The sequence below is a fragment of the Chenopodium quinoa genome, unplaced genomic scaffold (genome assembly GCF_001683475.1).
Source record: "Chenopodium quinoa cultivar QQ74 unplaced genomic scaffold, ASM168347v1, whole genome shotgun sequence".
Classification (NCBI taxonomy): Eukaryota; Viridiplantae; Streptophyta; class Magnoliopsida; order Caryophyllales; family Amaranthaceae; genus Chenopodium; species Chenopodium quinoa.
In genome coordinates, this window is record NW_018742684.1 from 1,260,761 (window position 1) to 1,273,106 (window position 12,346).

Consider the following 12,346-nt stretch of genomic DNA (forward strand, 5'->3'; position numbering starts at 1 on the left):
GAGATGGTGGTGGAAGCCATGTTAGATCTAAGGTTCAGTTTTGTAATTTTGTTGTTTTTTTAGTTGGAATTTTTTAGGTGTAATCTGTTGGTTGTTAGACTAGAATTTTGGTCTCATATGTAATTTGATTATGACTTTGTCGAATTTGAAGAGTAGAGCAAGAGGAGAAGAGTACAGCAAGAGGAGAGAGGAGAGAGAAGGGATGAGAAGGAACGGGGTTGTATGAAGCTCCAGAACAAGAACAAGAGTTACAAAAACGTTAAGAAACGTCATTTAAGTGGCCCATCAGCAATATCCAAAAATAACATTAAAATATTTCAAGAATGCTCATAATTGCGAAAATGCCACCATATTAACATATTTTGTTAATATTGCATATTAATTGGGCATAGCTCTAAACTCCATCTCTCCCTCCACCCTTGGTTTTTTGTAGAGTGACCACAATCTCCGTCCTTGCTTGATAAAACTCATACTTTTAAACCCTAAAATTGAAGTAAGAACTAAGAAGTCTTACCAAATGATACTTCAAAAGCTTACTATCTTACTTTTCGCCTTTTTTAAAGATATTTTAGGACAAAGGAAGTAGTTCATTTTAAGGTAACTGAACTTCCTATGCAAATTTTACGAATTTACAAGCCACTCGATGCTTAACTCAATAAAAACTTAGTCAAAGCTTGGCTTGAGCGAAATCAAATCAAGTCTGGGTCGGCTCAAGCTCTTAGCAAGCCAAGCCTAAGCTATCCTTGACTCGTCCTGAAACTCATTAACAAACTTGAAGCTTTGGGGGCTTGGTTCGAGACTTCGAGGTAATTCAATCACCAATTAAAATAATAAGCTTAGAGTTAGATCAAAGAAACTCAAGCCAAGCTCATGTCTAGGGATTTTTAGCTCAAGTCGAGCTCAATTTTTCAAGCATTGAGCTCAGGAGTGTCAAGCTTGAGACACTCATGAGCTGGGACTCGGCTCTTTAGCTTCTCTAGTAACAATAAACGAGGAGTATAAACTATAAAGCATGCTTTATATTCACAACCAAATGAGCATTAAGCAATTACTACTTCTCCAGTGCATAAGCTTCCCCGATAAATAACTTCATAGGAGTAGATGATTACAAAACCGCTGTAGTGTATCCCAACTCAGTACGTTTACATCCATAAATCCATTTACATCAGTCAAGGCATGACACCGTAGAAGTAGGCCTTTGAGAGAACATAACATAAAAAGTCATTTCATCCTATTGCAGCATCATGCACAACCATAACTTTCAATTAGTATGAATTATCTAGTTAGAAGACTTAGGTTATATATACATGAAAGTCTTTTAGATATCGAATGTGGCGAATTCCTCGCATCCGTATACACAGTAGAGAATTCCAACCATAAATCGAAGGGTACAAAGCACTGAAGTCAAGAGTGGATTACCTGCATCATGAAGTCAGCATTATGAAAAATCTTACTAGGTGAATAGACTTATAAGTTATAACCTCAAGGCTCAAATGAAACATGGAGAGGACAAAAAGAGGCAAAGTAGAGAATAGTCTCAAAAAGTGAATAGAGTTATAACCTCAATCTTCTGCTCACACTGTTTCAGCCTGTATTTGATGGAACTGCCACCATCCTCCTCCTTGGTAGAAACTACAGCTGATGATAGCTTCCTTTTAGTTCCCTTTGGCGAAGGCAGTTCACCATCATCATCATCAGAGCAAGTTAAATCAACAACAGTAGGAGATGCAGATTGAGATTTGTGGATGCATGGCATAGCAGAAGCCAAATTCTCCTCAGCATCGAGTGTTTCAGCAACTGTCTCGGTATCCACATGCCCTGCGGGCCTTGTGTCCGACTCATAACTCTCAGACTGTCCCGGTATATCTGTTAGTCTGATTGCTTTTGGACCTAAAAGAAAGAGCAAACACAAACTTTAATGCCAAGGAAAAGAAACACAACTTGATAAGCCTACAGAAAATTGATAATACTTGGGCAACTAGGCATTGATGCAGCAATCTTTTCTTCGGTGTGTGGTACTTCACGACTCTCCTGCTCTTGCTCTTGATCTTGAAGGACTGTATCGATCAGTTGTGAACCTTTTCAAAAAAAAAAAATCCCTTCAGTGACAAACTGGGCAAGTCAATTTAATAGGTTTGCAATTATCACTTCTTTGGTAGCTGCTTAGGCATTTTACAAGCCTGCACAATAATTATTCAATACAAAGTACACAGATTTCAACTACAGTAACCTGTATAAGGTATGACATATAACATGCAAGAAAGAAGTGCCAAAAATTAGTATTCAACAGGAAGCTGGAGTAACTGGATCGACCACAGTGAGGCGATTAAGACCGGTTTTAAATTATACGAAGTTTCAGCAGAAAGTAAGCTATGGTCACAATAACAATCATACCCTGAGGCACAAGTTATTCCAGTGCCAACTTAACCAACAATTATTTGTACCATTGCTTGTAAACTTTCCAATAACATTCTCAGAATCAGGGGAAGGGATTTTCCTGCTATTCATATTCTATCTAACTTTATTGTTGCAGAAAATTCTAATATTCTAGGTGTAGTTGCAAGAGCTTAACATATCTACTACAAGTCTAGGATGCTAACCTATTGAGTGAGCTTAACGACGAAACATTATGTTAATGAGCCAAACAAGATAATCTAATAAAGAATAGAGGTCAACACTTTGTGTAAAAATTACATCCGTTTTATCCAATACATATTGCAAACATGAACATTAGTAGATAAATTATGTTTAAGAAAAATACGAAACACGTAAATGGTAAGTCGTGCAACACACGGGTGCTATACTGTACAAAAACACGAAACAACTACCTGAATCAGAATCATCGTCGGCCACAACTCGTTCCAATGCGGACACCCGTTTCTCAAACGACCTGAATCGCTCATTTGCAGCAGTCATTACACTACACAATCTTCTCTCCAACCTCGCTTTCTCCATCTCAAACCTTGAATTTTTTTCCTTTTCTCTCTCCTCCAACTTCACCACTTTCTCCTTTAAACCCTCACATTGCACCTTACAACCCCTCAATTCTTCTCCCAATTTCGTCGTCTTCCCCTCTAAACACCCATTTTCCTCACTCAAATGCATGTTTTGCTTCTTCAACATCCCCACTTCATTGTTCAACCTCTGTACCTCGTGCTCCGCCTCAGCAATTATCGTCTTAGATCGATTTAACACGTTGCTTGACTCGCTGTTAGCGAGCAGCAACTCGCCATGATCCTTCTTGTAATGCTCCAATTCCTTTGTTAGAATGCTGCAATCTTTGAGTGAGTTGTTGAGTTTCAGAGCGAGTTCGGCTTTTTGGCTCTTGAAACTTGACTCGATGAAGCCCAGGTGGCTCTTTGTTCTTTCGTAGTCGTATTCTGAGAGAGACTCTTTAATGGAGTCAATTATGGCTGAAATTGAGAACTCCATGGAAATTTGAAGGAGGGTTTTTACAGGTAGTTTCTGAAACCCTAGGAGAGAGAAAATGTAGATTTTGGGGAAAAATTGAAGGAAATATTTTGCGAACAAAGTGAGGAAAATTCAGTAATTGAATGAGCAGAGTGATGTGATCAGCGTATCACTTTTGGTCAGAAGTTTATTGTACGGAGTAGTAGAAAAGAATAAGGCGTCAAATCACTCAAATGCATGAAGATTAAAGAGATGAAACGCAGATGGATACTCGTGAAACGCACATCATGGCGCTAAAACGTTATTCTAGATTGTAAAATATCGTCAACGTTTTTTATCAAATCGCCAACAAAAGTGATGAAGGGACAAAATTACCCTTACTCATCCCCACTTTGCTTTCTCTCTCCTTAGTCCACCAAGCATCAACCACCACAAAATCAACCACCATAACCCACGCCACCATGACAACAACTAACATCATGCCACCACGACCACCACCATCTACCATCACCGCCCACAACCACTAGATTTTTTGTTTGTATTGCTACCTTGCTGGAACCACCAACAACAGCCAAGAATCATCGGTAAAAACGACCCACCACGGCACCATCTTTCCTCATCGACAGGAGGGTGGTTGTTTCTTTATATTCCGATGACCACTAACCAGCACGATCGGTGTGCAAAACTGATCACCCAGGGGCGGAAAAATGGTTTCCAACGCCGGTTGACCACGATAACCAGCGTTCAAAACTGGTAACCTTCCCTAGTGACCGGTTTTGCACGTCGGTTGACTATGGTTACCTTCCCAAGTGACCGATTTTGCACGTCGACCACAACAATTAAACATAGCTTTGTGGGATTTTGTCATCTTATGAGGGTGTTAGCCTAGGTTTCGCGAGGGTGGTGTCCTAGGTTCGTGATGGTGGTTAAATTTTTAGGGCTTTGTGGGGGTGTTGATTTTGTGGGTTTTTCATGAGGGTGGTCGGATCTGTGGGCGTGAGTTTCATGGAGGTGGGAAATTCGTGGGGGCGTAGATGCAGTGGTGGTAGTCAAGGCGGTGTGGGTGCCTGGGTGGTTGTGTGATGGTGGGTTGAGTGGTTGTCAGATTTTTCTAGCATTTTTCAGCCTAATTTGATTTTTTGTTATGAATTGTTGTTTAGTTTAGCTACTGTGAAAGATAGTTTTGTTATGTTTCCAAAAAAAAAAACACGGCCCGGTCCTGACACCGAATCGTGCGGCGCACTATTGTTGCGCTCTTGTCTATGGACGATAGGGGCGCAAACCTAGAACGAGAGAGGTTCGTGAGCACACAGCAACACATACCAAAGGTATCTCAAGAAAGCACACGCCAACAACAGGTGCAGAGTCATGGCTTGTGACGGCCGATACTTCGAAGCGGGCACAAGCGAAACCGACAAGATGAAGGCGTCTTTTGAGGGTCTCTTGGTTTGGTGGGGATGCTTTAAAACAAGGCAAGCACAATATCTATAAAAGCTTAATAAAACAACACACATGTCTTAAAACAATAACAGGGGTAGGGAGCTTTAAAAGGATGATTTTGTTATGAATTTTTAGTTTAGTTACTCTGAATTATTATTTTGTCATGAATTATTGATTAGTTTGCATGTTGGATATTTTGGTGATTTTGACTGTTATAGATGATGAATTGACGAATTTGATATGGGTTTTGTTTAGTTTGATTATGATGTTTGATTCTACATCATATCATCATTGTGTTTGTTGTACTAATTTTAGGAGAATTTGGTTAAATAGTGATTTAGGTTATTAGTTGTTGAATTCAAATGTTCAATGGTCAGTAAATCTCTATTTATTACAGCTAAAATGTTGTTTATGTGTGTAAATTCACCAAATTGATTATTATTATTATTTTTTTTAAAAAAAAAAATTAGCTTGCAAATTACTTGTTGTAGCAAGTTACTTGCCGGAAAAGTAAACTCAGGTTGGTAAGAATACCCAATTTGCTACAAGCCAAACATGAGTACCCAATTTGCAACATTGATGAAAGTTCATTACTCACTTTCATATTAACTCAAATTTACATGAAAAAGTTAAATTTTACACAAATATTATTGTAAATTGTAGAGAATTTTAATAAAAAAATTACCTTAATATTAATAATATTTGAAAAAAACAAATGGGATTATAGTTTTGAGACTTATAGCCGGGACTATCAATATAAGAGACAGGAGGAGTAATTCAATAAGAAATTTACTTCATACTCCGTATACCACTTGACTTGCAATTTCTCTTTTTCTATGGGCGTCAATCCAATCGGCCTTCTCTAAATTCCGTAGTACTTTGTACGGAGAATCATTTATCAATTTTTTAAATACTTCGTAAAAAAACCTTAACTCTCAACCCTGTTTTCTCTGGCTCTACTGAAACGTCAAAATCAAGAAATTTAGGAGCGAAAATTGAAATTTGATTCATTGGAAAATTTCAATGTCATCAAATTTCAATGTCCGACATTGATTGAGGTATAAATTTTACCTTTTTTTTTCTAAATAGTTCCAAATTTTGGTATATATTTGGAATAAAATTCGTCGTTACGGGCGCCGGTCATCCTCTCTTGTCGAAGCTTTAGGTTTGTTATTTTTTTTTTTCAGGAATAAAATTAGGGTTTAACTTCAAGGCTGAATTTAATTTGTTCTGGAGTGTAATTTCGGCTCCTAGTTGATTGGAAATTAAAGGCATTGCTAGCTTATGCTAAATATACTCTTAGTTTTGTGATATGCTTGTATTCGTGTTTTGTATTATTCTGAATCAACTATTTGATATCATAATCTATGTTTGATCAATTTTTAATCAAAAGTATAATCGAGCGAACCCATGGAAAAAGCCTTATTGCCAATTTCATGAATTATTAGTTTGATGATTCTGCGATTGTGACGGGGTTGAAGGGTTGGTCTTGAATGATTTTTTTAGGTTAGTGTTTGTGGTTGATGTTGTTCTATTAGATGAATTATCATTGTAATGTGATTTTGTTAGAAATTTGGTTCCCTCTTAATTGATAAGTGGCAAACTCATGCCAATTTAATTGCTTTTTCTTGGTGGAATATTAAATTTGTACTGGTTTTAGCGACCTTTTTAAGGGACTATCTGCAAATCATTGAATCAACCGGTATCAACTTTTACTTTTCGAATACATTGTTAATTTTGCACTGTACTTTAGTAGTTCGCAAAAGAAGTGAATAGTTGAGCTCCATGATGATGGGTTGTGTTTTGGCTTTATACAGAAAAATAAGGGTGCCCAACTTTGTGTGTCTAGAACTCGAGATTCACTATACATATCTGTGTTCTTACTGAATTGGTATTATGATCCCGTCTCATCAGATTGCGTTTCTTTGTATGTTTCAGGCTTTTCTGTTCCATTGTGAGTTGAAGCCAAGCAGCAACTATGGGTTCATACAAGGAGTCGGACCCGTTCTTGGGGTTCCTAACAAAGAAAGAGACAGAAGTAAAGCTATCTCAACCCACCAGTGTCAAGAACAAGACTCCTGCTTCTATTCAAATCACTGCTGAACAAATCCGCGTGAAGCTCGGGAACACCAAGAATCTGAAATCCATCCGCCTAAGCAAAAGATAACTGATCCAGCTGAGCTTGCTGATTATCGTCTTCGGAAACGCAAGGAATTTGAAGATTTGATTTGTAGGGCGCGGTGGAATGTTAGTGTGTGGGTCAAGTATGCCAAATGGGAGGAGTCACAGAAGGACTTTGAACGTGCTCGTTCGGTTTGGGAGCGTGCTTTGGAGGTTGATTATAGGAATCACACCTTATGGCTGAGATATGCAGACATGGAAATGAAAAATAAGTTCATAAATCATGCCCGAAATGTGTGGGATTGTGCCGTCTCTTTGCTCCCCAGAGTAGATCAACTGTGGTACAAATACATCCATATGGAGGAGATACTTGGCAATGTCGCCGGTGCTAGGCAGGTTTTTGAGAGATGGATGCAGTGGCAACCTGATCAGCAAGGATGGTGCTCCTACATTAAGTTTGAGTTGCGTTACAATGAGATTGACCGAGCCAGGGGAATATATGAGAGATTTGTGCAATGCCATCCAAAGGTTGATGCATGGATTCGATATGCAAATTTGGAAAGGAAATATGGGGAAGTTGCTCGAGCTAGGAATTGTTATGAGAGAGCTATCGACAAGTTGGCTGATGATGAAGAAGCGGAGAAGCTGTTTGTAGCTTTTGCTGAGTTTGAGGAAAGGTGCAAGGAGATAGAGCGTGCTAGATGTATTAATAAATCTGCATTTGACCATGTACCTAAAGGACGGGCTGAGGAGGTTTATAAGAAGTTTGTTGCATTTGAGAAACAGTATGGGGACAGGGATGGTATTGATGATGCTATTTTGGGAAAGAAGAGGTTTCAATATGAGGCTGAAGTTAGAAAGAACTCCCTTAACTATGACGCTTGGTTTGATTATATTCGGCTTGAAGAGAGTGTAGGTGTCAAAGGCAGAGTAAGAGAAATTTATGAGAGGACAATAGCCAATGTTCCTCCAGCTGAGGAGAAGCACTATTGGCAGCGTTACATTTACCTGTGGTATGTATTGAGGATTTGATGGTGTTTTTGTATTGCTGTTATGTATATTCATCTTTTCTGTTAGAAAGAAAAATGAGTTCTGACCAACTCCTGCACTTTTTAGGATCAATTATGCTTTATATGAAGAACTTGATGCAGAAGATATGGAGCGAACAAGAGATGTATACAGGTAAGTTATCAGGTTTCTACATTGACAGTAATTGCTTGCAATCTCAAATGGATGTAGGATATGAGGATATCTCATGCGCCTATGCAAATACGAAGTATCACATTATCAGTTTTATCACTAGCTTAATTTCGTTGCAGATACAATTCTTTTAGATAAGGAAGAATTGACAAATGAATTTGCTTAGTTTATGATGAAGTATTTTGATCATGTATGTATAGCATGATATAGCAGACTACTTTCCTTCCTTAGGATGACAATACACTAGCCTGAAAAATAAGTCATGATACAACCATATAGCAGACTACTTTTCAAATGCAGCACAATACGAGAATAAATCTCCTTTAAAAATCTTTCTTGAAGTAGTCATCCAGGAAATAAAAAGAATGGTGCGACCTATTTACTGCTGTAGTGCTCTCTATGGTCTTTAACTGGAATACTGTTCTACCAGCACCTCTTGCTAAAATAATTTAAGAGCTGAAACGAAGCTGCAGACCTACCTTTACACCATGACTTTACAGAACCCTCAGCATTTTGAATAAATCATTCTCATTGAACTGAAGGAAAAAACGCTCACACGGAACAAATATTCTCCTATATCAAGCTGACGTTTTCTTATGTCCCACAGTCCAAATGTTTGCTTTATCCTGCTGATGATGAACCGTCCAATTTTTCAAGATAGAATTACTTTACCGTTCATCTCAACTCTTCTATAGCTGTGAAAGAATTTGAAGAATTACTTGGCCTTGAGAATTATTCAATTATGTTATGTCATGAACTACTTTTAAAACAATAATCTAACCAAAGATGAGTGATAGCAGTACTCTGTCTGAGAGAGAAACAAAGAAATACAGTGGCCGAAGTCAAGTTGTGATCAAGTCAAAGGAAAGCAGTTTTTGCAGGCTGCATGAATAGAATATAAATAAATCATAGTGCTGGTTAAGTTGCCATTCCAATTTTTGCATGAAAGCTTACATTCTTGTATAGATACAGTCATACAAACATTCCTTTCTCCCAACCTACTTGTTTTCAAATGTCATTATATGCATGTGTATCTGACTATCTGAGTATATTTCGTATTCTTTTTAATGCCTTATGAGTGTCTGTGGTACCAACTATTGTCCTTGCTTTCAGGGAATGCCTTAAGTTGATTCCTCATGCCAAATTCTCCTTTGCTAAGATCTGGCTTTTGGCAGCTCAATTTGAGATTCGGCAGTGTAATCTCAATGGTGCACGCCAGGTGTTGGGAAATGCCATTGGGAAGGCTCCGAAGGATAAGGTAGCACTCCATGTCAAATTACATTAGCACAACTATCATATCTGTATGAATATGCTCTTACAACTGCATTTTTTTCATTCAGATTTTCAAAAAATGAACTGAAAATAGATTGCAATTGGGAAACATAGATCAAGCTCTAACAACTGTGTGTGTGTGTGTGTTTTTTTTCCCCTTTTTCTTACAGATTTTCAAAAAATACATTGAAATAGAATTGCAATTGGGAAACATTGATAGGTGCAGGAAGCTATATGAGAAATATTTGGACTGGTCGCCTGGGAATTGCTATGCATGGACCAAGTATGCTGAGTTGGAACGTTCTTTGTGCGAAACAGAAAGAGCTAGGGCTATCTATGAGCTTGCCATAGCACAACCTGCATTGGATAAGCCGGAATTGTTGTGGAAGGTAACTGATTCCGGCCTTTCTTTTGGATTTTATTTCAATGGGAAAAAACATGCACTACATGGTTAATAAGCCAAAGGCTATATAGCTGTTTGAATTGTTTCAAATTAGTTTTGGTATTGTTAAAAGGCTGCATGTTTGTATACGAGATCCTGCTTCTTTCTTTGATGACTCTTTTATCCTTTTTTTGGTTATGGTATTGCTTCTTTACAAACAGTACAACGGATCTAGTTATGCTAAATAAGATTCAAAATAATTGGATGCTACTTTTCTGTTAGCTTTTTATTGTTTTGTTCCTTTATCCCCCCCCCCCCCCTCTTTTTTTCTGTTCCGTACTTGGATTCAGTTTTGTTCTCTTTGTACATGAGTTTATATACTATCACTTCAGAATTAGTTTTTCTTAAGATATGTATCTCCCTTCAAAGTAGTTGATTTGTATGTTTTATTTAGGAATTATATCAATCAGGTCTATCAGGTGTTCAGACCTGTCAAATTGTAAACCAGTGTGCCCTGATGTGTTGGATCATGTTGCATCGTTTTGGACATAAATATCTGAATTTATAATAACACTTTGGATACATGACAGGCATATATTGATTTTGAGATAACGGAAGGAGAATTTGATCATACAAGAGCATTGTATGAGAGATTGCTTGACAGAACAAAGCATTTGAAGGTGTGGATCAGCTATGCAAACTTTGAAGCATTTGCTGGTGTGGACAATGAGGAATCAGACATGCCAAAGAATGAGCCCCAAGAACTTTTACATGAAAATAGGAGACTGTGTGTTCAGCGTGCTAGACGTAAGCAATCTATGACCTTTCAATTAGATGTTTTTCTAATCTACGTAATATATTTTATGTATATGATATTTACTTCTGAATCAATACAATCCCTTAGTGTATTTTTTCTTCCTTTATAAGAGAATCAGTTGCTTTTCAATGTTATTGAAACTTGGTTCTGTATATCGAAATAAGCGTACCTTTTTAGGACGAGAATTTATAGGTAGTTTAGACCTGTAGCCACTGCCTACTGGTATACAGTTACAAGCTGTTTAAATTTTTTTTAATTCCCACGAAGAATCTTTTTGTATTGGGAATACCTGGTACTGGAATGCTATACAAATTGCATTGTAGTTTATATTGGAGCGGTATTAGAGGCATTGGGGCAATGTTATCCTACAGCACTACAGTAGGTGTAAAGGAATTTTAAATTTAAATGGCATCCCACATTGTAAAATGTTAATGCTGTGATATGCTTAGAAACATCATCTCTGTGCTGTATTCTGCATTTCAAATGTTTATTTGTGGCTTTCTGTTGAACAGAATTGCTGATTTTTTTCCCCTATTATGTTCCATGTATCAGGGGTTTTTGAAAAAGCTCTGAGTCATTTTAGGATTTCTGCTCCTGAGCTAAAAGAAGAGAGAGCCATGCTATTAGACGAGTGGCTGAAGATGGAGAAATCTTTTGGTGATCTTGGCGATGTTGGTTCAGTTCAAGCCAAGATGCCCAAGAAACTCAAGAGGCGGCGGTCTCTAATGACAGAGGATGGTGCAGCTGGGTATGTGAAACAATTTCTTAATATCACTTGTGGTCTGAATACTTTCATGTTATGCTTTGGATTAAGACCTTAAACTTATCATATCTACTTTTGTACATATTTTTTGATCGTGTGATACATTTGGATTATTTCGGTGTTATTAATCTTAAACTAAAATTGACAGATTCGAGGAGTATTTGGACTACATGTTTCCAGAAGAGTCACAAACAACTAATTTGAAGATGTTGGAAGCAGCATACAATTGGAAGAAGCAAAAAGATACGGCTGATGTGAAGTAGCAGGTCCTTTTTTAAATGTAAAGACTTAGATCTTGCAGTTATATCCTCGTATGTATACAGAAAACTCAAAACTTTGTTTTTTTTTTTTTTTTTTTTGACAAGAAAACTGAAATTTTTCAGCGAATAAAAATTGGCCTTTCAATGACAACAATTCTTTCACAGTACAAAAGGTTTGCAGGAAATTTTACTTTGATAGCCAAAAAAGAAAAAAAAATTCAGGGTACTACTACACCAGGTTCTAGCACATCACCTCATTTACGGGCCGTGAATGAGGTGATGTGCTAGAAATGGGGTGTTCAAAAATATCCGATCCGAAATATCCGATCCGATCTGGTTAATAAGGTTTCAGATATTTCGGATCGGGATATCCGAAAAAAATTCCGGACTTTCGGATCGAATTTTGTCCGAAAAATTTTAATTACCCAATTCGAAAATCCGGATATCCAACCTTCAGATCGGATTCGGAATGCAATTTCTCCGATCTGAATATTTCGGATATCTGAATTTTTGGATCGGATATCCGAAATTGAACAGCCCTTCAACTGTACAACCGCCATTGTGTTGAAAATTCAAGTTTTCTCTAGCTGCTGTTTATCTCTTTCTTTTGGCTTCCCCTTACACTCATAAGAGCGTTGTTAGGAACAGCGCGAGTGCTATAAACAGAAAAATCATTTTAC

General features: G+C 37.6%; 2 protein-coding genes across 2 annotated transcripts; one reads left to right on the forward strand and one right to left on the reverse strand.

The window, feature by feature from the left end:
* Positions 1-1,034: 1,034 nt before the first annotated feature.
* Positions 1,035-3,591, reverse strand: LOC110722658. Its single transcript, XM_021901932.1, has 4 exons — positions 2,829-3,591; positions 1,971-2,078; positions 1,562-1,890; positions 1,035-1,419 (listed from the first exon to the last, which is right to left on the reverse strand). Exons 1-4 carry the CDS (start codon positions 3,430-3,432, stop codon positions 1,405-1,407), a joined length of 1,056 nt encoding a protein of 351 aa, XP_021757624.1. The 5' UTR covers positions 3,433-3,591; the 3' UTR covers positions 1,035-1,404.
* Positions 3,592-5,658: 2,067 nt separating this feature from the next.
* Positions 5,659-11,762, forward strand: LOC110722659 (crooked neck-like protein 1). The gene is given in 9 exon segments (XM_021901933.1): positions 5,659-6,016; positions 6,790-6,959; positions 6,962-7,985; positions 8,089-8,154; positions 9,286-9,430; positions 9,615-9,833; positions 10,417-10,633; positions 11,196-11,391; positions 11,555-11,762. Coding segments are annotated over 8 exon segments (2,112 nt in total). The 5' UTR covers positions 5,659-6,016; positions 6,790-6,829; the 3' UTR covers positions 11,670-11,762.
* Positions 11,763-12,346: the final 584 nt, after the last annotated feature.